We start from the raw sequence: 24,009 nt of genomic DNA on the forward strand, positions 1-24,009 counted from the left end.
TTGGTGGGATGTGTGTTCGTTGGGAGAGACAGAATGAGTGTGAGGTAACAGAGAAGATGTCGCCCTTACCCTGGCAAACCACACAAGGTCATTAATCTTCTTCTGGCACAGCTGACCATCTCCCAAAACTGTTGAAATGGCAATGACACAGACAGACTCCTGAGTCCAAGCTGCCAGGACCTGGTGGAATGGACTGGAGGTTGGCTAATGTGGTGCTACTGTTTAAGATGCGTGGTAAGGACAAGCCAGGGAACTATAGACCAGTGAGCCTGACGTCGGTGGTGGGCAAGTTGTTGGAGGGAATCCTGAGGGACAGAATGTACATGTATTTGGAAAGGCAAGGATTGATTAGGGATAGTCAGCATGGCTTTGTGGGTGGGAAATTATGTCTTACAAACTTGATTAAGTTTTTTGAAGAAGTAACAAAGAGGATTGATGAGCGCAGAGTGGTAGATGTGATCTATATGGACTTCAGTGAGGCATTTGACAAGGTTCTCCATGGGAGACTGGTTAGCAAGGTTAGATCTCACAGAATACAGGGAGAACTAGCCATTTGGATACAGAGCTGGCTCAAAGGTAGGTGACAGAGGATGGTAGTAGAGAGTTTTTTTCAGACTGGAGACCTGTGACCAGTGGAGTGCTACAAGGATCGGTGCTGGGTCCTCTACGTTTCGTCATGATTAGTTCTCACAAGCAACCTTGTGGCTGCGGTCATGTTTACACCTGTGTATGGTTAGTGTTTATGATGTCTATGTAGAAAAGGTATTTTTCCCAGAACACAAAAAACTCCTGCAATTGGTTCCAACTTCTCTCGAAGAGTAAATAAAAAGCAAAGTGTAGCATGAAGGTGATTTACTTGTTTGGATAGTCATCCAGAGCTTTATCATACAATATTTTAGAACCCAGCATCAGCAAAACCAAGAACAATTTACATATTTATGTCCAATCTTTAATGTGCTAAGACCCTTCACAGGAGCAGCATCAGTGAATATTGAGCCAAAGTAGGAGATACTAGTACGGATAACTAGAACCTTGATCAAAGAAATGAGTTTTGTGGAAAGTTGGGTATCACTGGTTAAGGCTGAAAATGTGTTGCTGGAAAAGTGCAGCAGGTCACGCAGCATCCAAGGAACAGGAGAATCGATGTTTCGGGCATCAGTGGTTCCTATCACTGGTTAAGACATTTATTACCCATTGCTAAATGTCCTTAAGAATACGGTGGTGTTCTTAAACAGCTTGGGATATAGATACTCCCAGAGTATTATTAGTGAGGGATATTGACCCAAATTCATTAAGGGAACAGCAATATAATTCTAGATCAGGCTGACGCGTGACTTGGAGGAAAACTTTCAAGTGGCACGTATCCATGTATCGGCTGCCTTCCTGGTGGTAGATGTGTGTTTGGTAAATGTCATGAAAGGAGTCTGGGTGAGTTGCTGCAGGACATTTGAAAATGGTCAATACTAATGCCACTGAGCATGGGTGATGACGGAGTGAATCTTGACAGTAACAGATGGGGTAACAATTAAGCAAACTGCTTTGTCTTGAATGGTGCCAAATTTCTTCAAAGCAATTGGAGCTACACTCATCCAGTCAAGTGGACTATATTCCATCAAGCTCCTGATCGCACATTATAAATCAGGAATGAGCTTTGGTGAAATAGGAAGTGAGTCACTTGCCACAGAATTCCGAGTCTCTGACCTGCTATTGTAACCGCTATACTTATATTGCTGGTTCAGCGTAGTTTTCAGTCACCAGTAACACTAAGCATATTGATCATGAGAGAGCCAGCTAAATGAAGCATCCACAAGAAGATTATTGTTGAGCAAGTGACACTTAATTGCACTAATGGTGATGCTTTCCAATACTTTACAGAGGGTCAAATTAGACTGATGGGTCAGTCCAATCTGATGGCCTAGTTGAATTTATCCTGCTTATTATGGATAGGACATACCTGGGCACTTGTCCACATTGCTGGATAGATGCCAGATGTTCACTTGTACTTGAATGGCTTGGCCACTCAACTTCTGACCTCATTATAACCTTGGTCTAATCCAGAGGGGGAGGTGAAAGTGGCTACCCTTGACATCAAGACACAATTTGACCAAGTGGACCATTAAGGAGTCCCAGTAAAATTGGAGTGAAGAGGAATTGGTGAGGAAGAGGGAGAGGTTTGGGCTGGGGGTGGATGGGCTGAAATTCTCCAATTATCATAGTCATGCCCAGAATGATTAGCCTGCTGGCTCATTCTAGAGTACAGGTCTTCAGTACTATTCCCCGGAATGTTGTCAGGGACCATAGCTTCTGGAGCGTACAGTGCCTTCAGCTATTACTTGATATCACGCGGAGTGAACCGAATTCGGGATAAAAGTGCTGAAGACATGGTGGGAGATGAAAGAGAACAATGTATAACAGGCCAGTACTGGAGGAATGCATTCAATTCAGACCGGGTTAGACAAGGTTAAGGAGATAGTGAGGACGTAGGCGTATTTAAGTATGAGTTTCAGAATTGACCAGAGGCAGAACTTGTGTTTTGACAAGTCAAATTTTGCCACTTACCTTGTCATTTTCATTCTAACCACAACAGGAGGCTGTACGTTGAAAGACAGAAGCCAGGTTGATCTGAGGTCAAAGGATTTAACTGTCAAAAAACTGGTGAAAAATGGAGAATTGTCATCCCTGGACCAAAAGCGGCTCAGGAAATGCAAGTATGTTTTAATTACGCCTTTGACCAGAGGCTGTGCAATAGTTCTACAATGTAATAAATAATAAAATACACAAAAGGTAAAATTGGGAATAATTGTCTATCAGTAAGTGTGATTTTATTCCTATGAATTGCTTATACGAGTGAACTAAGGATGTTCCACCAGGACTGAATGACTGACCTGGAGGGAATTTAATGCCTTCTTCTACGTTGGATTTGGAGGTGGGAGGGTATTTAATTTTTTGGGAAGATGGCTGTTTCAGGCCCACTGACTTTACACCTCTGTCCTAATTATGTTGCTTTGCTTTAAGAAAATGACAAGCATGTTTCCAGGGATAGGAACTTCAGTTATGAGGATTTATTTGATGTGATAGAGGTTGTTCTCCTTGGGAGCAGAAGACTAAGAGGAAATCGGATTGAAATTTCAAAATCACAAGCACACTGGATCAACCAGATGGGGCGAAACTGTCTCTCCTCATAAAAGGAACAGGAAGACATCAATTTAAAGTGATTTTGCAAATGAAGCCAGGCTGAAATGAGGAAAAACTTTTTACTCAGCAAGTAATTAGGGTATGGAATGCACTGCCTGGAAATATGATGGAAGCACATTCAATTGAGGCATTCAAGACAGCATTGGATGATTACCTAGATAAAAATAATCTGTAAGGGCCTGGGGAAAGAAACAGGACACTGGCATAAGGATGCATATTTATGAGCTGGTGTACGCACAATGGTTCAAATGGCCTCCTTCTGTGCTATGCACCTCTGTGATCCTGTGAAGGTTGGGAATGAGATGGTTAGTAGACAGCCTTCCCACCATGTAACCAATCAAAACCAGAACTTAAACCTTAATTATTATCCAGTTAATGGTCTCATCCCATCACCACTGGTGTTTGACCAGAGAGTGTGGGCAGTCACCGCATTGGAAGTTCAAGAAATAAATCCTGCTTGACTTGCTTTCAGACTCCCTGTGATGTGTCGCAATGAAAGGCATTTAGTTCATGATGGAGAGACGCAGCAGTGGAAAGGGGAAAGGGGCTACCTGCTAAGAACCAACTCCTTCTGCAGGCTCCCTCCCTGCTATTTACCCCAACGCCCACTTCTTCCATAAGACCATAAGAAATACAAACAGGAGCAGGCTCTTTGCACCTGCTCCATTCATTCAGTAGGATCATGGCAAATCCGACATTCCTCATGTTCATTTTCCCATGTTTTTCCCATAGCCTTTGATTCTCCTACTGATCAAAAATCTATCTGTCTCAGCCTTAAATATATGAAAGGACACTGCTCCTACTGCTCTGTGTCAAGGAGTTCCAAAGACTCTCAACTGTCCTCATCTCAGTCTCAAATTGGTGCCCCTTTATTCTGAGGCTAAGACTTATGGTCCTAGACCTTCCTATGAAGGGAAATAGCTCTCAGCATTTACCTTCTTATGCCCTTTAAGAATCCCATATGCTTCTAAACTCCAGTGGGTCAAGCCCCAATCTGTTCAGCCTTAACAAATACGACAATCCTTTCATACCAGGGATCATCCCAGTGAACCTTCTCTGAACTGCCTCTAATGCACTGACATCTTTCCTTAAATAAGGAGACCAAAACAGCTGACAGTACTTCAGATCTGGTCTCACCAGCACCTTGTAGAGTTGCAGTAAGACCTCCCAACTCTTCTACTCTAACCCCCTTAAAATAAGGGGCAATGTTCCAATGTTTTTTAATTTTGCCTGTTTTTCTAATCAGCCAGTTCAGAGATGTTATACATACCTCTGGAACAGGTGGGACTTGAACCCAGGCCTCCCAGTCCAGGGATAGGGACACTACCACTGAGCCATAAGTAAGTTCCCTCCAACATTCCACTCACCTTGCTGGTTACCTGCTGCACCTGTGTGCTAGCTATCTGTGTTTTGTGCACAAGTGCCACCAAGTCCCTTTGTGTTGCAACGTTCTGCAGTTTTGCTCCATTTAAATAATATTCTGTTCTTTTGTTCTCCTTTTCAAAATGAGCAACTTCACATTTTCCCACATTCCATTCCATTTTTGCCCACTTACTTAGCCTTTAATCTTTATTCACCTGTAAGTTAGGTTTCTCAGCAATCATAGCTCTCTCTCTGGACGCATTGCTGGTAGATGAGACCGCACCTGTTAGTATTGCCTGCAGTTTATAGCTGACAGCCCCTGGGCTAGCGGGATGGGGACATTCCCACCCCTTAGTATCCCTAATCCCCAAGGAGACCTATCACTGGCCACTTAAAGGTTTGCTTGGCATAAATTCAGCAGTCCTTCCCCGAGGGTATTAATACAGAGCTCCTGTGAGACCCTTGTCACCATAATTATTTACTCCCTAACATTTCTAGTTTTGCATCGTTCATCGGTATTTCTTGTTACGCTTAAAAACTACTGGCAATGTTCAACTGAGAAAACATTGCTCATGTCAGATGCTGATCCCTTCAGTGTGTTTGTTTATTACTAGTGATTACTGCATGTACCAATGGCTTGTGATGAATGGATGTATAAGTCAAGAGTATGATAAAGCTTTTCTTCAACTTCAGGAAATACTCCAAAGAAGGATTTTTAGACCTGATTCCATGTGATAGCAATGACACCAATCAAATTCCATTGAACAGGTGACCATTTTCTATTAATTTTGTTAATTCTTTTATTGATAGAAAATGTAATAAATTTTACAATAAGATGAAGAAGAAGACAGTGGATATATGAAACAAGCAAAAACAGAAAGTGTTCGAGAAACTCAGCCAGTCTTGCAGCATCTAAGAAGAGAAAATAAAGTTAATGTTTTGAGTCCAGCGACTCCTCTTCACAATCAATTTTACGTCTCCAGCATCAGTACCGTGTCAAGGCATGAAGTCATAGAGAGGTATAGCATGGAAACAGACCCTTCGGTCCAACCTGTCCATGCCGACCAGATATTCCAACCCAATCTAGTCCCACCTGCCAGCATCCAGCTCAAATCCCTCCAAACCCTTCCTATTCATATACCCCATCCAAATACCATTTAAATGTTGCAACTGTATTAGCCTCCATACATGTACCACCCTCTGTGTGAAAAAGTTGCCCCTTAGGTCTCTTTTATATCTTTCCTCTCTACCCCTAAACCTATACCCTCTAGTTCTGGACTAACCGACCCCAGGGAAGAGATATTGTCTATTTATCCTATCCATGCCCCTCATGATTTTGTAAGCCTCTATAAGGTCACCCCCTCAGCCTGTGACACTCCAGCCTGTTCAGCCTTTCCCTATAGCTCAAATCCTCCAACCCTGGCAACATCCTCGTAAATCTTTTCTGAACCCTTTCAAGTTTCACAACATCTTTCCGATAGGAAGGAGACCAGAATTGCACACAATATTCCAACAGTGGCCTAACCAATGTCTTGTACAGCTGCAACATAACCTCCCAACTCCTGTACTCAATACTCTGACCAATAAAGGAAAGCATACCAAGCGCCTTCTTCACAATCCTATCTACCTGCAACTCCACTTTCACGGAACTATGAACCTGCACTCAAAGGTTTCTTTGTTCAGCAACACTCCCTAGGACCTTACCTGCTAAGATTTGCTTTCCCAAAATGCAGCACCTTGCATTTATCTGAATTAAACTCCATCTGCCATTTCTCAGCCCATTGGCCCATGTGATCATGATCCCCTTGTAATTTGAGGAAACCTCCTTCACTGTCCACTACACCTTCAATTTTGGTGTCATCTGCAAATTTACTAAGTAAATCTCTTATGCTCACATCCAAATCATTTATATAAATGACGAAAAGAAGTGGACCCAACACTGATCCTTGTGGCACTCCACTGGTTACAGGTCTCCAGTCTGAAAAGCAACCCTCCACCACCACCCTCTGTTTTCTACCTTTGAGCCAGTTCTGTATCCAAATGGCTAGTTCTCCCTGTATTCCATGAGATCTAACTTTGCTAACCAGTCTCCTACAGGGAACCTTGTCGAATGCCTTCTGAAGTCTACATAGATCACATCTACTGCTCTGCCCTCATCAATCCTCTTTGTTACTTCTTCAAAAAACTCAATCAAGTTTGTGAGGCATGATTTCCCACTCACAAAGCCATGTTGATTAAGTATTTAAATCTTTTTCAGCCTTGAACGACATTTTAAAAAAAGATTGTTGGGAATTTTAAACTAGATTATTTTAGTTTTATCTTTATTCAAGGCTGAGAAAAGATTCCTGCATGAGCAAATTAAACTTTTAAGGGATACTGGAGAAGTATTTAGGAAATCTTCTGTTGTTGGATTTACTAGCTGGTATGTTTGATGAAACAAAATAAAACAATGTGCCATGTTTTTGGTGAGAGGACGTGGAAAATTGGGCTTGTATCAAAGCTCACCTATCTTTACAGTGGTCCAATTTGGTCATTATTTATGTCAAATGCTGAATATGCCAACCTTGAAGCCGATGAGCCTATGAAGCGAAGAGTAGAACGAGAACGCCTTCCTCATCTTCCTCCTTTTCCAAGTGATTAAAATAGCAAATCAATCCAAAACTGTAGTTGTTTTCAAAGCCAATAAGTATAAATAGATTCACAGAGAGCAATCTTCATGACTTTTTCAGGGCTTCCTCCCGGTGATCTTGGGTTAGTAGGGCTAACCATAATCTTCTCTCAGTGCCAATAAAATGGCCTTCCCATTTTTATCCATTAACTAATAAGTGGTCATTAGCATTTGTCTGAACAGTGAATGCCACTGCTGGGTCCTTCCTTAAGACTTCTGTAAATGTATAGCAACATCATCTCAAAGTAGTTTGCTGTCCCAGTTTGAATATACAGAGGTTTAACACATGACATTAGAATTATTTTTGTATTTATTGGTTGTAAAGCTCACCTTACAGCTAAAAGGGACTTGGTAGCAAAGGGTTAAAAAAAAAGACCTCCTATCACTTGCACCCAGTTAAAACAGAGCATTTTTGGTATACATTTATTTACTGATTTAGAGTTAGCAAATTCTTTTCAGTCTAGCCTTGGCATTTCTGCTCATGACTGAGAATTCTACTTTCATTTTCATCCTTGATGTTGGTTTAGGTATCGCTGTGTACCAACCTCCCAAACCAAGATTGTTGCTTTTACCGCAAAAACACAGACAGGCTGCATTCAACCAAGGTGGCCATTTTTACCAAGTTTAATTTACCATATTCCCCTTCTGTGCTTATAATTACTGCAGAAAAGAAACAGTCAGATTCCACTATTCTCCAGATGTTCTGCCTTGGCCACTAATCATTTCCAGACAAACATGAGCACAAAAAGCCCATTCAAATGATGTTTGTGTGATGGCAACACCAAATGAGATGAGATCAGCTGATTACCTTTCAACTGGGATCACTAAATCAGCCTAGCAAGGGAACTGAAGTTTTTGCAGGAAACCCAGAACCAAGTAAACCTTGGATGAATGCTTATGGCCAGCATGTGAGGGAGAATGATTCTTGTTGGACGTTCATTGAGAAGTACCTTTCCAAATGCATGGTTTAGCCATATGCATTTGTTGAAAATGCCCAGTGGGTCAGGGAGAATTCAGAAAATGAAGACCGAGATCATTTCCGGATGTTACTTTACAAGCTATTAATTAGCATGGCATTTTTAAAGGTATGCAATAAAAGTTTACTTTGAGGTATCAATGATATTGCATTTCATATTTTTATATAATTCTATAAGGAATAGTTTACAGCAAATTACTTTCAATTGGCATGCATTGACTCTTTACCTTGATTATATATTTCAACACAGACATGATCCTTTCTGGCCTGTGGGACTTGGTCCATTATGTTCAACCCCAAGTCACATCATAAACTGTCCTGAAAATGAAGCACTTTGGCACAAGATTGAACAAGGTGACCATGTTTCTCCCAGAAATAAAAGTATTTTCCATCTGTTCTTCGCAATAAGACTGCAGTGCAAATATGATTAGAGCGGTGCTGGAAAAGCAAAGCAGGTCAGGCAGCATCCCAGGAGCAGGAAAATGTTGATTTTCCTGCTCCTAGGATACTGCCTGACCTGCTGTGCTTTTCCAGCAATACTCTAATCGTGACTCTAATCTCCAGAATCTGCAATACTCACTTTTGCCCTGCAGTGCAAGTATGCCTTGGCATTTAGAAGTGATTCAATGAAGGTCTTTACAAAATGACAAAAGGATTAGATAGGATAAAAAACAAGATACTGTAGGTTCTAAGTGAATTGACATTTTTGAAAATGAGATTGCTAGATATTTGTAAGGTAAAAGAATCAAGCCATATCAAGTAAAGTTAGGTTATGTAGTTAAGATACATTTATGACCTAATCAAATGATGGAACACACTGAAAAAAAATCTAGCTCCTCCTGTTCCTATGTTTCAAAACACAAATGAATCTATCCATTTAAGAAGTTCCTGCTTGCACTTTATAATACTTGACTCCCTTACAAGTTCAAAGTGTTGAATTCAGTCTCGAATATGATCTAATCTATTACTCCATGTTATACTTCAACTGTCAATTTTTTCCAACTCACTTAGCCTATCTTTATCCCTTCATGTAGATAGTTCACTATATTAATAGTTGAAGCCTGAGCACTGATTCCTGTGTCACCAGTTACATTTTGCCAACAAGATAATGACTCACATATTCCAACTCTTTATTTCTTATCAGTTAACCAACCTCTATCCATGCTAACACATCACCCAAAACCACCAGCACTTACCTTGTGTAGAAACCTATTGTAGGGCACCTTATCTCAGCCTTCAATTGAAGATCCCTAATTTTTACATAATATTCCCTAGTTCTAGATTTTCCCCTGATGGATAACATTCTCTCAGCAAGCACTCGATCAAACCTCCTCAAAATCTTTTGATTCAATAAGATCACCTGTCATCCTCCTGAACTCCACTTATTAAATAGAACTGAAGTAGCTCAACCTTTTCCTTAGAAAACTATGCCTTCATTCCAACATTCTCTGAGTTGCTTCCAATCATTATAATGTTTTCCCTACGTAAGGTGACCAGTACTGCATATTATGTGTATTCCACATAACATTGGTTTCAACAATGCCTGATAGAGTTGTATCAAGATGTCTCCACCTTTATACTCCATCCCACTTTCAGTAAAGGCCAACATTCCATTTGCTTTTCTAAATATGTACGCAGCGAAAGTTAGATAAGTGACAAAAATCTCCAATTTAGAGATGGGACATTATGGCAATGTTAAGAAAACCATTGATCCCAGGAGTATTGATGCTTCTAGCCTTCTATCTTGCAGGCTCACACTAAGAACGTGGAGTAGGCCATTCCACCCCTCAAGACTGTGTACCACCATTCAGTAGTGTCATGGCTGACCAGACATTCCTCATATCCAGTTTCCAACATTTTCGCCGTAACCTCCGTTTCTGTTACTGATCAAGAATCTATCAATTTCATCATCAAATATACAAAATGATTCAAACCCCCTTCCCCACCCCCCAACCCCCCAATTTCTTTGTGGCAAGGAGTTCCAGAGACTCTCAACCCTCTGAGTTTATTGGCAGCATTTCAATTCTCTAGTTCATCTCCTGAATCCAAGGATTTTTGAAAAATTACAAGTCCATGAGCTTCTTTTCTGCACATGGATTATCTCATATCTCATATTTTGCTTTTTGTGTTTAGAAGTTGAACATTAACTGTAAACAAAGCAATTATTTATCTCTATAACTTGGTTACAAAAATATACTTGGTATAACATCTTTGACATTTTCTCTGCATTAATAACTGCAGGGGAGTTGAGTGATTCACAAGCTCAGAACAACCCTTCAAGATGTAAACATCTGGTTTTTGACTCGAGGACAATGAGCAAAGTGTCAATTCCACATTCAATTCCAGAGGACTGGACTCCCAGTCTGATGTTTGAGTCAAGATTCGAATCTGGAAACCTGCATCAAGCTTGGAGGGTGTAAGTACACTCAGGTTCTGTACTGTTTTCACGGGTTGTTAGGGAACATTACTTCAACATTACCATTGTTAGTTTTAAAAGATAATTTTAAATACGTTCTGAGAATATTTTTCTGTTTGACAACGTTCCCCAGGGCCCTACCACTAACTTGCAGCTAAGAACAGAACGGGCCCTTGAGGAATATCAGAAGAGTAGGACAAGTCTTAAACGAGGAATCAAGTGGGCTAAAGGGGGTCATGAAATAGCTTTAGCGAGTAGAGTTAAGGAGAATCCCAAAGCATTTTATTCTTATATAAGAAGCAAGCGGGTAACTAGGGAAAGGATTGGTCCACTAAAGGATAATGAGGGAATGCTGTGTGTCGAACCTGAGAGAATGGGTGAGATTCTGAATGATTACTTTGCATCAGTGTTCACTGACAAGAGGAACATGATGAATCTTGTGATTAGAGATAGAAGTTTGGTTAGTCTGGATCACGTTGACGTAAGTAGGGAAGATGTGTTGGGTAGGCTAGAGGTTATTAAGGTGGACAAATCCCCAGGACCAGATGGGATCTATCCCAAGTTGCTGAGGGAGATGAGAGAGGAAATAGCTGGGGCCCTGACAGATATCTTTGTGGCATCCTTAAATACAGGTGAAGTGCCAGAGGACTGGAAGGTTGCTTACGTTGTCCCCTTGTACAAGAAAGGTAGTAGGATATTCCGGGTAACTACAGACCAGTGAGCCTGACATCGGTGGTGGGAAAATTGCTAGAGAGAGTACTGAGGGATAGGATCTATTTATATTTAGAAAAGAATGGGCTTATCAGTGATAGGCAACATGGTTTTGTTCAGGGAAGTTCATGCCTTACCAACTTAATAGAGTTCTTTGAGGAAGTGACCAAGTTGATAGATGAAGGAAGGGCTGTTGATATCATATACATGGACTTTAGTAAGACGTTTGATAAGGTTCCCCATGGTAGACTAATGGAGAAAGTGAAGTCACATGGTTTGCAGGGTGTTCTAGCTAGGTAGATAAAGAACTGGTTGAGCAACAGGAGACAGAGAGTGGTAGTTGAAGGGAATTTCTCAAAATGGAGGAATGTGACCAGTGGTGTTCCACAGGGGTCAGTATTGGGGTCGCTGTTGTTTGTGATATACATAAATGATCTGTTGATATGATCAGCAAGTTTGCAGATGACATGAAGATTGGTAGAGTAGCAGAAAGCATAAGGGACTGTCAAAGAATACAGGAGGATGTAGTTAGACTGGAGAGTTGGGCGGAAAAGTGGCATATGGATTTCAATCCAGACAAATGTAAGGTGATGCATTTAGGCAAGTCTAATTCTAGAGCGAATTATACAATGAACGGAAGAGCCTTGGGAAAAGTTGATGGGCAGAGAGGTCTGGGAGTGCAGGTCCATTGTACCCTGAAGGTTGCTGCACAGGTGGATAGAGTGGTCAAGAAGGCATATAGTATGTTTGCCTTCATTGGATGGGGTATTGAGTATAAGAGCTGGCAAGTCATATTAATATTATACAAGACATTGGTTTTGCCGCATTTAGAATACTGTGTACAGTTCTGGTCGCCACATTACCAAAAGGATGTGAACGCTTTGGAGAAGGTGCAAAGAAGGTTTACGAGGATGTTGCCTGGCATGGAAGGTGCTAGCTATGAAGAAAGGTTGAGTAGGTTAAGTTTGTTTTCATTAGAAAAAAGGAGATTGAGGAGGGCCTGATTGGGGTTTACAAAATCATGAAGGGTATAGACAGGGTGGATAGAAACAAGCTTTTTTCCAGGGTGAAGGATAATAACGAGAAGTCACACTTTCAAGGTGAGAGGTGGAAAGATTAAGGGGGATACACATGGCAAGTACTTCACACAGAGGGTGGCTGGCGTCTGGAATGCCTTACCAGCAGAGGTGGTAGAGGCAAGCACGGTAAATTAATTTAAGATGCGTCAGGACAGATGCATGAGTAGGTGGGGAGCAGAGGGATACAGATGCTTAGGAATTGGGCAACAGGTTTAGACAGTAGATTTGGTTTGGCTCAGGCTTAAAGGGCTGAAGGGTCTGTTTCTGGACTGTAAATTTTTTTTTGTTCTTTGTTCTTCTTTGAAACATTAACTCTGTTTCCCCCTTACTTGTATGTAATCTGTCCAGCGAAGTGGCGTTAGAACCTTCTCAGTTACAATCAGATCCCCACTCAACCTCCTAGATTCTAGTGAATACAGACCTAATTATAGTCAATCTTCGTTCTTAGACCAGACCGATGGACTCTGATTGGTCAGGATGTTGCCATGGGATTGCAGCAGAAATTGGCTGTCTCCATGACGGCTTTTCTTTTCCCAATAAAACAGTTGTAATACAAGTACAAATTCCTTTTGCAATCTTAAAACAAGGTCCTATGTGTTAATATATGCAGCTTCTAGTATGCACAAATGCATAACTTTGCAGGCCTAACTGATAAAGTTTAAATTGGTTTCCAGAGTAACTTTTAGCACAGTTCAGATTCTTCAGTAAATGTTCCTCAATGGCAGTATCACATTTAATGTTGGGCTGAGGCCAGCAACCACAGGCCAGTGTGAATGATCAATGAGTTATGTTATGTGACATGGTCCACAAATCATTGGGATGTAAGGTCTACGTTATGTGGCATCACATTGACATTGAAACTGATTTCATATGACACATTTGATTAGCTGGCAAAACATATTTTTTTTTGCCTGGACAACAGTAGCCTAATATTGGAAGAAACCACTTACGTCTGTTTCCATGCTGTATATCTTTATGACTCTATGACTAATGGTGCGCAGTGTACTTCAGGTTAATCTGGAAGGAAAGTTCTCAAAAAAATTGAGAAACAGACAATGCTAGCTACAATCAAAAGCAAACATTGCTGGAAAAGCTCAGCAGGTCTGGTAGTATCTGTGGAGAGACAACAAAGTTAATTTTTCAGTTTCAGAACAGTTAGGTGAAACTAGCTGTCTCTTAAAGTTACTTTGCAGTAATGTGCTATGTGTAATGTGTAATGTGCTATGAGTTTCAGCACTCTTCTGATGCTGTGTAAACTGGTGCCCCTTTTGCCAAGTCTACTTCTTGCATTCTAGTTCTGATAGGTGCAGGATGAAGAGCTTAGACCTTTTTGTCTCCGTTTAGCAATGTTTAAGTGCTATACTACTAAGCAAATCATTAAAGATTTAAAAATATGGTGAGTAACTGAGAATATACAGGGGAGCAAAAAGGGGGAGCTGACTAATTCCTCCTCACCTAGTTGTAACCATTTTGAATAAAACCAAAAAGAATAGAAGAACTGTTGATCTCCTTCCTTTGGTGAATTGATTGATACAGACTAAAAAATGAATGATAGACTTTTAAAGACAGTTGAAAAGATTTACAAAGGAGAAATAAAGATTTCATTTGGTTTGCATAAAACAGTCTAAGGTAACTGCCCATTGCTTTTGCACATAATAGTCTATTTTAAGGTAACTGCCCATATATGCTTAGGTGTAAGGTGATGGAAGTAAAATATGAATTTAAGTGGCTGAAGGATGATTTTACCTGAGCATTAATTAAAAATTCACTCAAATTTGAAAGAAAATGAACATTTCTTTAGTAGCCAAAGGTACAGTTTGAATGAAAGCTTAATTGAAACCTCCTACGAAGACTCAACTTTATTCCACTTATTAGCATCTGCTTCAGTACAGCTGCTAAAAGTGTTTTCACGGCATCTGAGTGTTAGCTATTTTGTTTGGCAGTGTGATGTAAAACTGTGGCCTAAGCGTATACTTAAATGATGTTTGCAATATTTTTCTGTGATATTAGTAGTCTGCTATATTAGGGAATAATTGCCACACACAAAGTCAGATTTTAAAGTGAAATTCAACATCAAACTTTTCTATGTGAAATTCTAACAACACCTATTTACATGTCTGGCAAATATTTTGAATAATATTTGTTGGTTGGTAGATATATGGAATAAATAATTCATAGCTCAATACAGGCTACAGGCAGCTCTTTCCCTCTACCCTTCAACCTGGGAAGGGAGTGTAATTAAATAGTTCTCACGTCATATGGTTATCCCACAAAATCCACAAAACTTTCCACAGAATTTTGGACTGTATATAAAAAGTCTTACCTTTCTGAGCCAAAGTTCCATTGTCAATTATTAGCAGAACTGCAGAGCAGGAAGTTGATGACAATTGTGCATTGCTTTCCCCAATGCAGTGGTATCTCTTTTCTGACCTTTTCTGCTTTTTCTGTATTGCTTCACACCTCTGAGGGTGAACAATCCATGTTGTGAAACAAAATCAGGCTGGAGAACTCAGCAGGTCTGGCAGCATCGGTGGAGAGAAAACAGTTAATGTTTCGAGTTCAGTGACACTTCAGGGCTGATAGCTAGTAAAAGGTGGTACTTATGCTGATGATTGTGTGTTTGTGTTGGGAAGAAGGAGGAATGAGTGGAAAGTTGGAAATGGAGCCCAGAGAGAGAGAGAGAGAGACAGAGAGAATGTTAAGCAGAAAAGAGGATGCTTGATAGTAAGCAAGGAAGAAGAAAAGTAAATAATGGCATCAATGCATAGGTGAAAATTGGTTGGTTGCACTGAAAGCAGTCCATATGATTAACAGGTCCTGGGGTGTGGGGGTGGGTAAAGGATATTGAAGGAAGCATTCAGACTCTAAAATTATTAAACTCGATATTGAAACCTGAAGGCTACAGGGTCCCCAAGAGGAAGATGAGGTGCTGTTCTTCCAGCTTGCACTGAAATTCCTTGGAGCACTGCAGCAGGCCCAACATAGAAATGCTGGACAAGGCAGACTGTGGTGTGCTGAGATGGCAGATAACTGGAAGCTCTGGATCATTTTTAAGGACAGAACATAAGTGTTCTACAAAGCTGTCACTCAGCCTGAAATGTGTCTCCTCAGCGTAGAGAAACCACATTGTGAGCAGTAAATACAGTTTCTGTTTTTGTTTCAGATCTTCAGATTCTGCAGTCCTTTGTGTTATTATAATCCATGTTATGAACTGGTTTCTTTCCACAAGGCAGCAGAATGTAACTCCAACCATCTGTTAGTAGATCATGTTCATGAGAAAAACTTCAATTATAAATTTGGAATAAACATGAGACATTTTCAAAAACTTAAAAGTTGAACTGAGGCTCACTTCAGTACTAAAATAATTTGCCTGAACTCAATTCTCTTGCACATTAGTTGGTGGCTAGATCCTGCACATTTATTATTGCTTCCATTGACCAATTTCCACTCAGATTATTGCTTCACTAATTTTGACAACATTTTTAAAAGTAAATGTATTTAAAGAGAAAAATTGAAAGTAAAGTATAGCAACAACCATGGTTCTTCCCAATACAAGGAAGAAATATCACGTATACATTGTACTTTACACAACTCCAATTAATATACTGCTCAGTAAAGACACATTGAAGTTGTTCTCATCCAATATACATGTTCTGCTCTTTTTACTCTGGCATTTCTTGCGTATTATCCTGATGAGTGCAAGATGGAAAACTACAACAAAATGTGGCTTATTTCAATAATACTCAAGATCCGTACTACCAAACAACTATTCATATGTCCAACTGGATTTATTTCAAATAAAATGATATGACCCAGTCATATTTCTACACGCATATGAGTCACTAATTCTTAATGACTGATGTATGAGATGTATGGTGTAAAGTGTGCATGTCTCATATTTTTCTGTATTCTAATTATGGATTGAAATAGGGGAAGAAACTGTTTTAGATCGAGGATTGTTGAAGGATTGTTGCTCTGTTTAAGTGATGGTAAGCTGCTATGCATTGTAAGTACTGTTTACACAATCGCTTGCTAAAGCTCTAATGGAAGCCTAGTTTGCTGATGAGCTGGAACCAAGGAGTGTGTACAAAAGAAGTTTTGGATGGCAACAGGAAGCTTAGACTAATTAAATGTGACCAGCTATCGATGGCAAAAGCCAACAACAATGTGATTGGCTCCAAGCCAGCCTGACAGTTTGAGGGTGTGAATGTTTGGAAGAAACACTCAGATCTCAGGAGCTATTTCTTCACTCCACAATTAGAACAATTCAAGTTTTGTGTAGATAGTACACACTGCTGCTACTGAACGTGATGGTTAGAGGAGTGGATCCTTCTGGATGTAATGCTAATCAAGCAGGCTGCTTTGTCCTGGATGGAGTTAAGTTTCTTCAGTGTTATTGGAGCCGCATTCATCCAGGGAAATGGGGAGCATTCCATCACACACTTGACTTGTGCCTGTGGACAGGCTTTAGAGAATCAGGAAGTGTGTTACTCAGTGCAGTATTCCCAGCCTCTGATCTGATCTTGTAGTCACTTTGTTTATATGCTGAGTCCACGTGAGTTTCTGGTCAATGATAACCCCAAGGATGTTGATAGTGGTGGACCATCTCTGACACTTCCCTCCCCTTCCTGGACCTCTTCATCTCCATTAATGATGGCTGACTTGACAGCGACATTTTTTACAAACCCACCGACTCCCACAGCTACCTGGAATACCTCTTCCCGCCCTACCTCCTGCAAAAATGCCATCCTGTATTCCCAATTCCTCCGCCTCCACTGTATCTGCTCCCAGGAGGACCAGTTCCACCACAGAACACACCAGATGGCCTCCTTCTTTAGAGACTGCAATTTCCCTTCCCACGTGGTTAAAGATGCCCTCCAACTCGTCCACATCCTGCACCTCTGCCCTCAGACCCCACTCCTCCAACCATAACAAGGACAGAACAACCCCCAGTGCTCACTTTCCACCCTACCAACTTTCGCATAAACCAAATCATCTGCCGACATTTTTGCCACCTCCAAACGGACCCCACCACCAGGGACATATTTTCCTCCCCACCCCTTTCCACCTTCTGCAAAGACCGTTCCCTCCATGACTACCTGGTCAGGTCCACGGCCCCCAACAACCCACCCTCCCGTCCTGGCACCTTCCCCTGCCACCGCAGGAACTGTAAAACCTGAACCCACACCTCCTCCCTCACCTCCATCCAAGGCCCTAAAGGAGCCTTCCACATCCATCAAAGTTTTATCTGCACATCCACCAATATCATTTATTGTATCCGTTGCTCCCGATGCGGTCTCCTTTACATTGGGGAGTCTGGACACCTCCTAGCAGAGCGCTTTAGGGAACATCTCCGGGACACCCGCACCAATCAACCACACCGTCCCGTGGCCCAACATTTCAACTCCCCCTCCCCCTCTGCCGAGGACATGAAGGTCCTGGGCCTCCTTTACCGCCATTCCCTCACCAACCGACGCCTGGAGGAAGAATGCCTCATCTTCTGCCTCGGAGCACTTCAACTCCAGGGCATCAATGTGGACTTCACCAGTTTCCTCATTTCCCCTTCCCCCACCTCACCCCAGTTCCAAACTTCCAGCTCAGCACCGTCCTCTTGACTTGTCCTACTGGCTTATCTTCTTTTCCACCTCTCCACTCCACCCGCCTCTCTGACCTATCACCTTCATCCCCACCCCCATCCACCTATTGTACTCTTTGCTACCTTCCCCCACCCTCCTCCCTGACCTATGACCTTCATCCCCACCCCCACTCACCTATTGTACTCTATGCTCCATTCTCCCCACCCCACCCTCCTCTCATTTGTCTCTCCACCCTTCTGGCACTCTGCCTGTGTTCCTGATGAAGGGCTTTTGCCCGAAACATCGATTTTCCTGCTCCTCGGATGCTGCCTGAACTGCTGCGCTTTTCCAGCACCACTCTAATCCAGAATCTGGTTCCCAGCATCTGCAGTCATTGTTTTTACCTAGGGGATGCAGTGATGGTAACTCCACTGAATGTCAATGGGGGCGTGGTTAGATTATCTTTTATTAGTGATGGTCATAGTTTGGTATCTGTATGATGCGATTGTTACTTGCCACTGGTCAGCCCAAGCCTTGGTATTGTCCAAATCTTGTTGAATTTGTCCATGGACTGCTTCAGTGTCTGAAGAGTTGCAAATGGTGCTAAACATTGTGCAATCATCAGCCAACAGCCCAACTTCTGACCTTGTGATTGGGGGAACCTTACTGATAAAGCAGCTGTAGATGGTTAGGCCTAGGACACTACCATAAGGAACTCCTGCGTAGATGTCCTGGAGCTGAGATGACTGACTTCCAACAACCACGACCATCTTGTTATGTGTCAGATATGACTCTAACCACCAAAGAGTTTCCCCCAGAATTCCCTTTGATTCTAGTTTCGCCAGAGTTCCTTGATGTCGCACTCTGATGCAGCCTTGATGTTAAGGGCTATCACTCTCATCTCACCTCTGGAATTGAGCTCTTTTCTCCATGTCTAAACCAAGGCTGTAATGATGTTAGGAGCTGAGTGGCTCAGGTGGAATCCAAACTGGGCGTCACTGAACAGGTTATTGCTGAGCATGTGCTGCTTAATAGCACTGCTGATGACATCATCCATCATTTTACAGATGATCAAGAGTAGACTGACAGAGTGGTAATTGGTTGGGTTGGATTTGTCTTTTTTTTTATGTACAGGACACATATGGACAATTTTCCACATTGTTGGGTAAATGGCAGTGTTGTAACTGTATGGGAACAGCTTGGCTAAGGGAGCAGCAAGTTATGGAGCATAAGTCTTCAGTTCTATTGCCAGAATGTTGTCAGGTCCCGTATGCTTTGCAGTATCCAGTGTCTCCAACTGTTTCTTGATATCACATGGAGTGAATTGAATTTACTGAAGACTGGTATCTGTGATGCTGGGGACCATTGGAGGAGGCCGAGGTGGATCATCCACTTAGCATATCTGGCTGAAGATTGCTGCAAAAGTTTCAGCCTTATCTTTTGCACTGATGCACTGGGCTCTTCCATCATTGAGGACAGGGATATTTGTGCAGCCACCTCCTCCAGTGAGTTGTTTAATGATCCATCACCATTCATGACTGGATATGGAAGGACTGGATCTGTTAGGTCTGATCTGTTGGTGGTGGGATCCCTTAGCTATGCCTATCACTTGCACATGTTTGGCATTCAAGTAGCCCTGTTTGGTGACTTCACCAGGTTGACACCTCACCTTCGGATATGTCTGGTGCTGCTCCTGGTGTGCCCTCCTGCACTCTCCATTGAAATCCCTTGGCTTGATAGTAATGGTTGAGTGGGGGATATGCTGGGCTATGAGGTGATAGATTATGTTGGAATACAGTTCCACTGGTTTTGATGGTCCACAGCAACTCATGGATGACCAGTCGTGAGTTGCTAGATCTGTTCAAAGTCTGTCCATTTAGCACAATGATAGTGCCACAAGGCATGATGGAGATTATTCTCAATGTGAAGGCAGGACTTTGTCTCTACAAGATCTGTGCGGTGGTCACTCTTACTGATACTGACATGGACAGATACATTTGCAGCTGGCAGATTGGTAAGGATGAAGTGAAGTATGTTTTCCCTTTTTGTTGATTCCCTCACCATCTGCTACAGACCCAGTCTAGCAGTTATGTCCTTTAGGACCCCACCAACTCGATCAGTTGCGCTGCTAGTGAGCCACTTTTGGTGGTGGGTATTGAAATCTCCCTCCCAGAGTACATTTTGTTCCTTTACCATTCTTAATGCTTTCTCCAAGTGTTATTCAACATGGAGGAGTACCAATTCATCAGCTGAGAGAGGACAATGTGTGGTAATCAGCAGGAGGTTCCCTTGCTCATGTTTAACCTGAAGTCACGAGACCTCATGGAGTCCTGAGTTAACATTGAGAACAATCAGGACAGCTCCCTCCTGACTGTATACCACTATGATGCCACCTCTGCAGCATCTGTCCTGCCGATGGGACAAGACATATCCAGAGCTAGTGATGGTGGTGTCTGGGACATTGTCTGTAAGGTATCATTCCATGAGTATGACAATGTCATGCTGTTGCTTGACTCGTCTGTGAGTCAAAATCTCTCCCAATTTTGGCACTAGCCTACAGATGGTAATGAGGAGGACTTTGCAGGGTCGGCAGGGCCATTTCTGCCGTTGTCTTTTCCAGTGCCTAGGTTGATGCTAGGTTGAGAGTTTGTAGCAATTGATACAACAGAATGACTTGCCATGGCACTTCAGAGGGCAATTGAGAGTTAGCCTCATTGCTTGTGGCTCTAGAGTCACATGTAGGCCAGACCAGGTGAGCATGGCAAATTTCATTCCCTGGAAGGCATTAGTGAACCAGATAGGTTTTTCTGACAATCGCCAATGATTTCATGGTTAATTCCACACTTTTTTTTATTGAATTCAAATTCCACCATCTACCATGATGGGATTCAAACCCAGGTCCCCAGAAGATTACCTGGGTCTCTGGATTAATACTGTAGCAAAAACTCCACTAGATCATCAACTTCCCCTGTTCCTCTTGTTAAATATAGAAACTAGGTGCATGCTTTCTGTTAATTTGGCTATGAAAAGATAAGTAAATTGGGGAATTCTTTTTAAAATGTTTAACTTTGGTAATGTAGGAATGGCGGAACTTTATTTTCTACCCCAGTGAGGTGTACCAATGCACCCAACTAAGCACCTTAACACTTTTGAGCCCATCCAGCATCTTCACTCAGGCAGTGTGTTACTGGCCCCCACATCAGTTCATTCTAGCGTATTTTAAGAACATTCAGACTTGTATTTAACGTTACAATGTATTTTTATGTTAGTGAGCAGCTGAAGCCATCTTGTATCCAAGTAAATGTGTATTGTCTACTTCCAAATGAGGAATTTACAATTTTAGTTAGCTTTAATTACAGAATCATAGTTGGCAAAGGAACTACAGCTAATTTCTTGCAAACCTCAGTAAGAAGAAAAGGCCCACATCTTTTTGAAACAATCATCTATTAGTTTCAGTTATTATTTTTAGTTTATTCCTTTGGTTGATCTGAATTTGAAATGATAAATGCTGAAATAATAATTTGAATATATAACATTATGATTAATTTGTACTCTGGGGTTTATTTGACTTGGCGATGTGAACTTTACAAACAAATAAACTATGTATCTCTATCTACAGAGGCCAATATGAGTATAATTTGGTGTTGGCAATGGATACATTCACCAACAGACACACCCAATGGTATTACTTTCGGATTCAGAACATAGTGTCAGATGTCACCTACAAATTTAAGATCGTCAACTTGCTGAAAAAAGATAGCCTTTATAATTATGGTAAGCACTATTTTAGAATTCTACTCTAATTTTGCTTTCAGTTTTAACATTGCTGACATAGTTAACTCAATATCAAAAGATAGAAAAGGAACAGGCAATCAACTGGGGTCTTGTTAAACTTACAAATGATCAGAAACAAACAGGGAAGAAGAGTATTTTACCACTCAAAATCTCTGGTTCAATGGGCTATATACAGCCTATCCTAAGTAAGTCCCTAAATTAAGTATAATCATGAAAGCTGCCTTTAGTGAACAGCTTCATGGAATAGGACGAAGTGAGGACTGCAGATGCTGGAGTTGAGAGTGTGGTGCTGGAAAAGCACAGCAGGTCAGGCAGCAACCGAGGAGCAGGACAGTTGACGTTTCGGGCAAAAACCCTTCATCAAGAAGGTTTCTGCCTTGGATGCTGCCTGACCTGCTGTGGTTTTCCAGCACCACAATATCGTGGAATATATGAGTTCCAATCCCTTGAATGTTTTTAAATGGTTTTGTTTCCCGAGGCAGTAACACACATCACACAGGGTTAGCAAGAATGTTGGGGACAAAAATTCAACATGATGAGCCTTCAAACTGGTCTTCCCATGAAGGAATAGAAAACTGGGATTTTATATATTCACTGATTGTGCAACATCAGGGCACAGGAGTTATTTCCAGTTTGAAACCACAACGGCAATTAAAACACATAAATGGGCTAAAAACTCACAAAACCATAATAAAATGTTAGAAAACTGCATTTGAATTGAGGAATAAAATGACAGCAGTAAAGTAATAATATAAAACATAAATTTTCAGAATAGAGAGATTGAACTTTTTTGGTTGCTAACTTGGGCAAAGCACCATGAAGGTTAAGAGATTTGTTCAAGGTGTTCAATATTAAGAGGGGATCTGAGAGAGTAGGTAGGGATCAATTGTTTCCATTGGCACAAAGTCAGAAATCAGAAAATATGGATTTAAGGCACTTCGCAAAATTACCAAGAGAGAGATGAGAAATGATTATAAGGAATGAATCGTATGACGAGAGATCCATTGTCTAAAAGAGCTAATAACATTCAAAGAGTAACTGGATAGAGATATGGAAAGGAAACATTGCAGAGCAAAGGGGAAGAGTAGTGGACTGGGACTAATTGGAAAGCTCTTTCAAAAAGCTGGAAAACACAGTACACATTGACTTCCCACTCGGCTGTGTCATGCTGAATACTGAATTTTTAAACAGCCGAAGATTCCTGATTGCCACTAATTTCCTGGAGAGGAAGGCACTGTTAGAGTGCCAATTGCAAAGTATAGAGAATATATATATAGGGAATGTATATATTTTACATGCACACATTTACAGGCACACACCCTTTCAAATGAAGTCAACTGTGTTTGAATCATCTTATATTTCTGCTTATCTTTCTATCAGGAATGAAACCTTTAGTTTACTCAGAGAAAGATGCGAAAGAACACAATATTGGCTGGTTTCGTTCAGGGCATCACATCACATATAAACCATGGAATAACAAGGGCTTCAACAAATCTTTCCCCAATGTACAATATTACTGCCTAGCATTTCAAATAGTAAGTGGAAATTTCCTGCTTTGTGACTGGATAAAATTGATGGGATTATGTGAAAACAGTGCTCGCAGAAAGGTAATTGCTTCATGTAAGATGAAAACCCACGTAAGGTGAGATCTGTAACAAACAGAAGCAAATGCTGGAGCAACTGCAGGATTGGCTGCATCTGTGGACAGTCTTCCTCATGGTCACCAGTGCTTTTCTGTTTGTGTAGCCCTTGCTTGTGGTGTAACCAACTCGCTTTCCTCAGCCTCATGGATACTCCCTAGATGCTCCATGCAGCAAATCAGGAGCTGCAGCTGACCCCACTTCCTGCAATGTAGTCACCATTGACACTGAAAGTGTCCCCGATTTCCCACATGTTGCAGGAAGCGTATTTCTTGGGACTGAGTTCTCCTGCCATCGTGAATCTTACCAACTGCAAGTAATAAACTAAGATCCAATTCCTCAAACTTCCCCACTATTCATCAAATCAGATTTCTCTCTGTGTCTATTCCTAACAAATTACAAAAATTAAGACTTTACTCCCAGTAGAACTCTTAGTCCCTAAAACCAGTTGCCAAGCAACTAATTGTAGAACCCTCTACAGTATAGAAACAGGCCAGTCAGCCCAGCAAGTCCACACTGACTCTGAAGGGTATCACACCTAAACTCACCCTCCTATCCTATCCCTGTAACTCTGCATTTCTCATGGTTAAT

The 24,009-nt window shown here is 41.4% G+C and overlaps 2 protein-coding genes across 2 annotated transcripts in view; both read left to right on the forward strand.

Moving 5' to 3' along the window:
- The window catches only part of LOC140454094 (uncharacterized), a 46,306-nt gene extending 37,674 nt beyond the window's left edge, over positions 1-8,632 (forward strand). The window contains exons 3-5 of the mRNA XM_072549034.1: positions 2,588-2,708; positions 5,251-5,325; positions 8,452-8,632. Of these exons, the coding sequence (XP_072405135.1) occupies positions 2,588-2,708; positions 5,251-5,325; positions 8,452-8,632 (377 nt within the window). The remainder of the gene's footprint in view (positions 1-2,587; positions 2,709-5,250; positions 5,326-8,451) is intronic.
- A 1,817-nt stretch (positions 8,633-10,449) lies between these two features.
- The window catches only part of LOC140454918 (cytosolic carboxypeptidase 2-like), a 63,717-nt gene continuing 50,157 nt past the window's right edge, over positions 10,450-24,009 (forward strand). Inside the window, exons 1-3 of the mRNA XM_072549633.1 lie at positions 10,450-10,617; positions 21,603-21,757; positions 23,159-23,313. Coding sequence (XP_072405734.1) covers positions 10,514-10,617; positions 21,603-21,757; positions 23,159-23,313 — 414 coding nt within the window. The 5' untranslated portion in view covers positions 10,450-10,513. The remainder of the gene's footprint in view (positions 10,618-21,602; positions 21,758-23,158; positions 23,314-24,009) is intronic.

The sequence above is a fragment of the Chiloscyllium punctatum genome, chromosome 3 (assembly GCF_047496795.1).
Source record: "Chiloscyllium punctatum isolate Juve2018m chromosome 3, sChiPun1.3, whole genome shotgun sequence".
Lineage (NCBI taxonomy): Eukaryota > Metazoa > Chordata > Chondrichthyes > Orectolobiformes > Hemiscylliidae > Chiloscyllium > Chiloscyllium punctatum.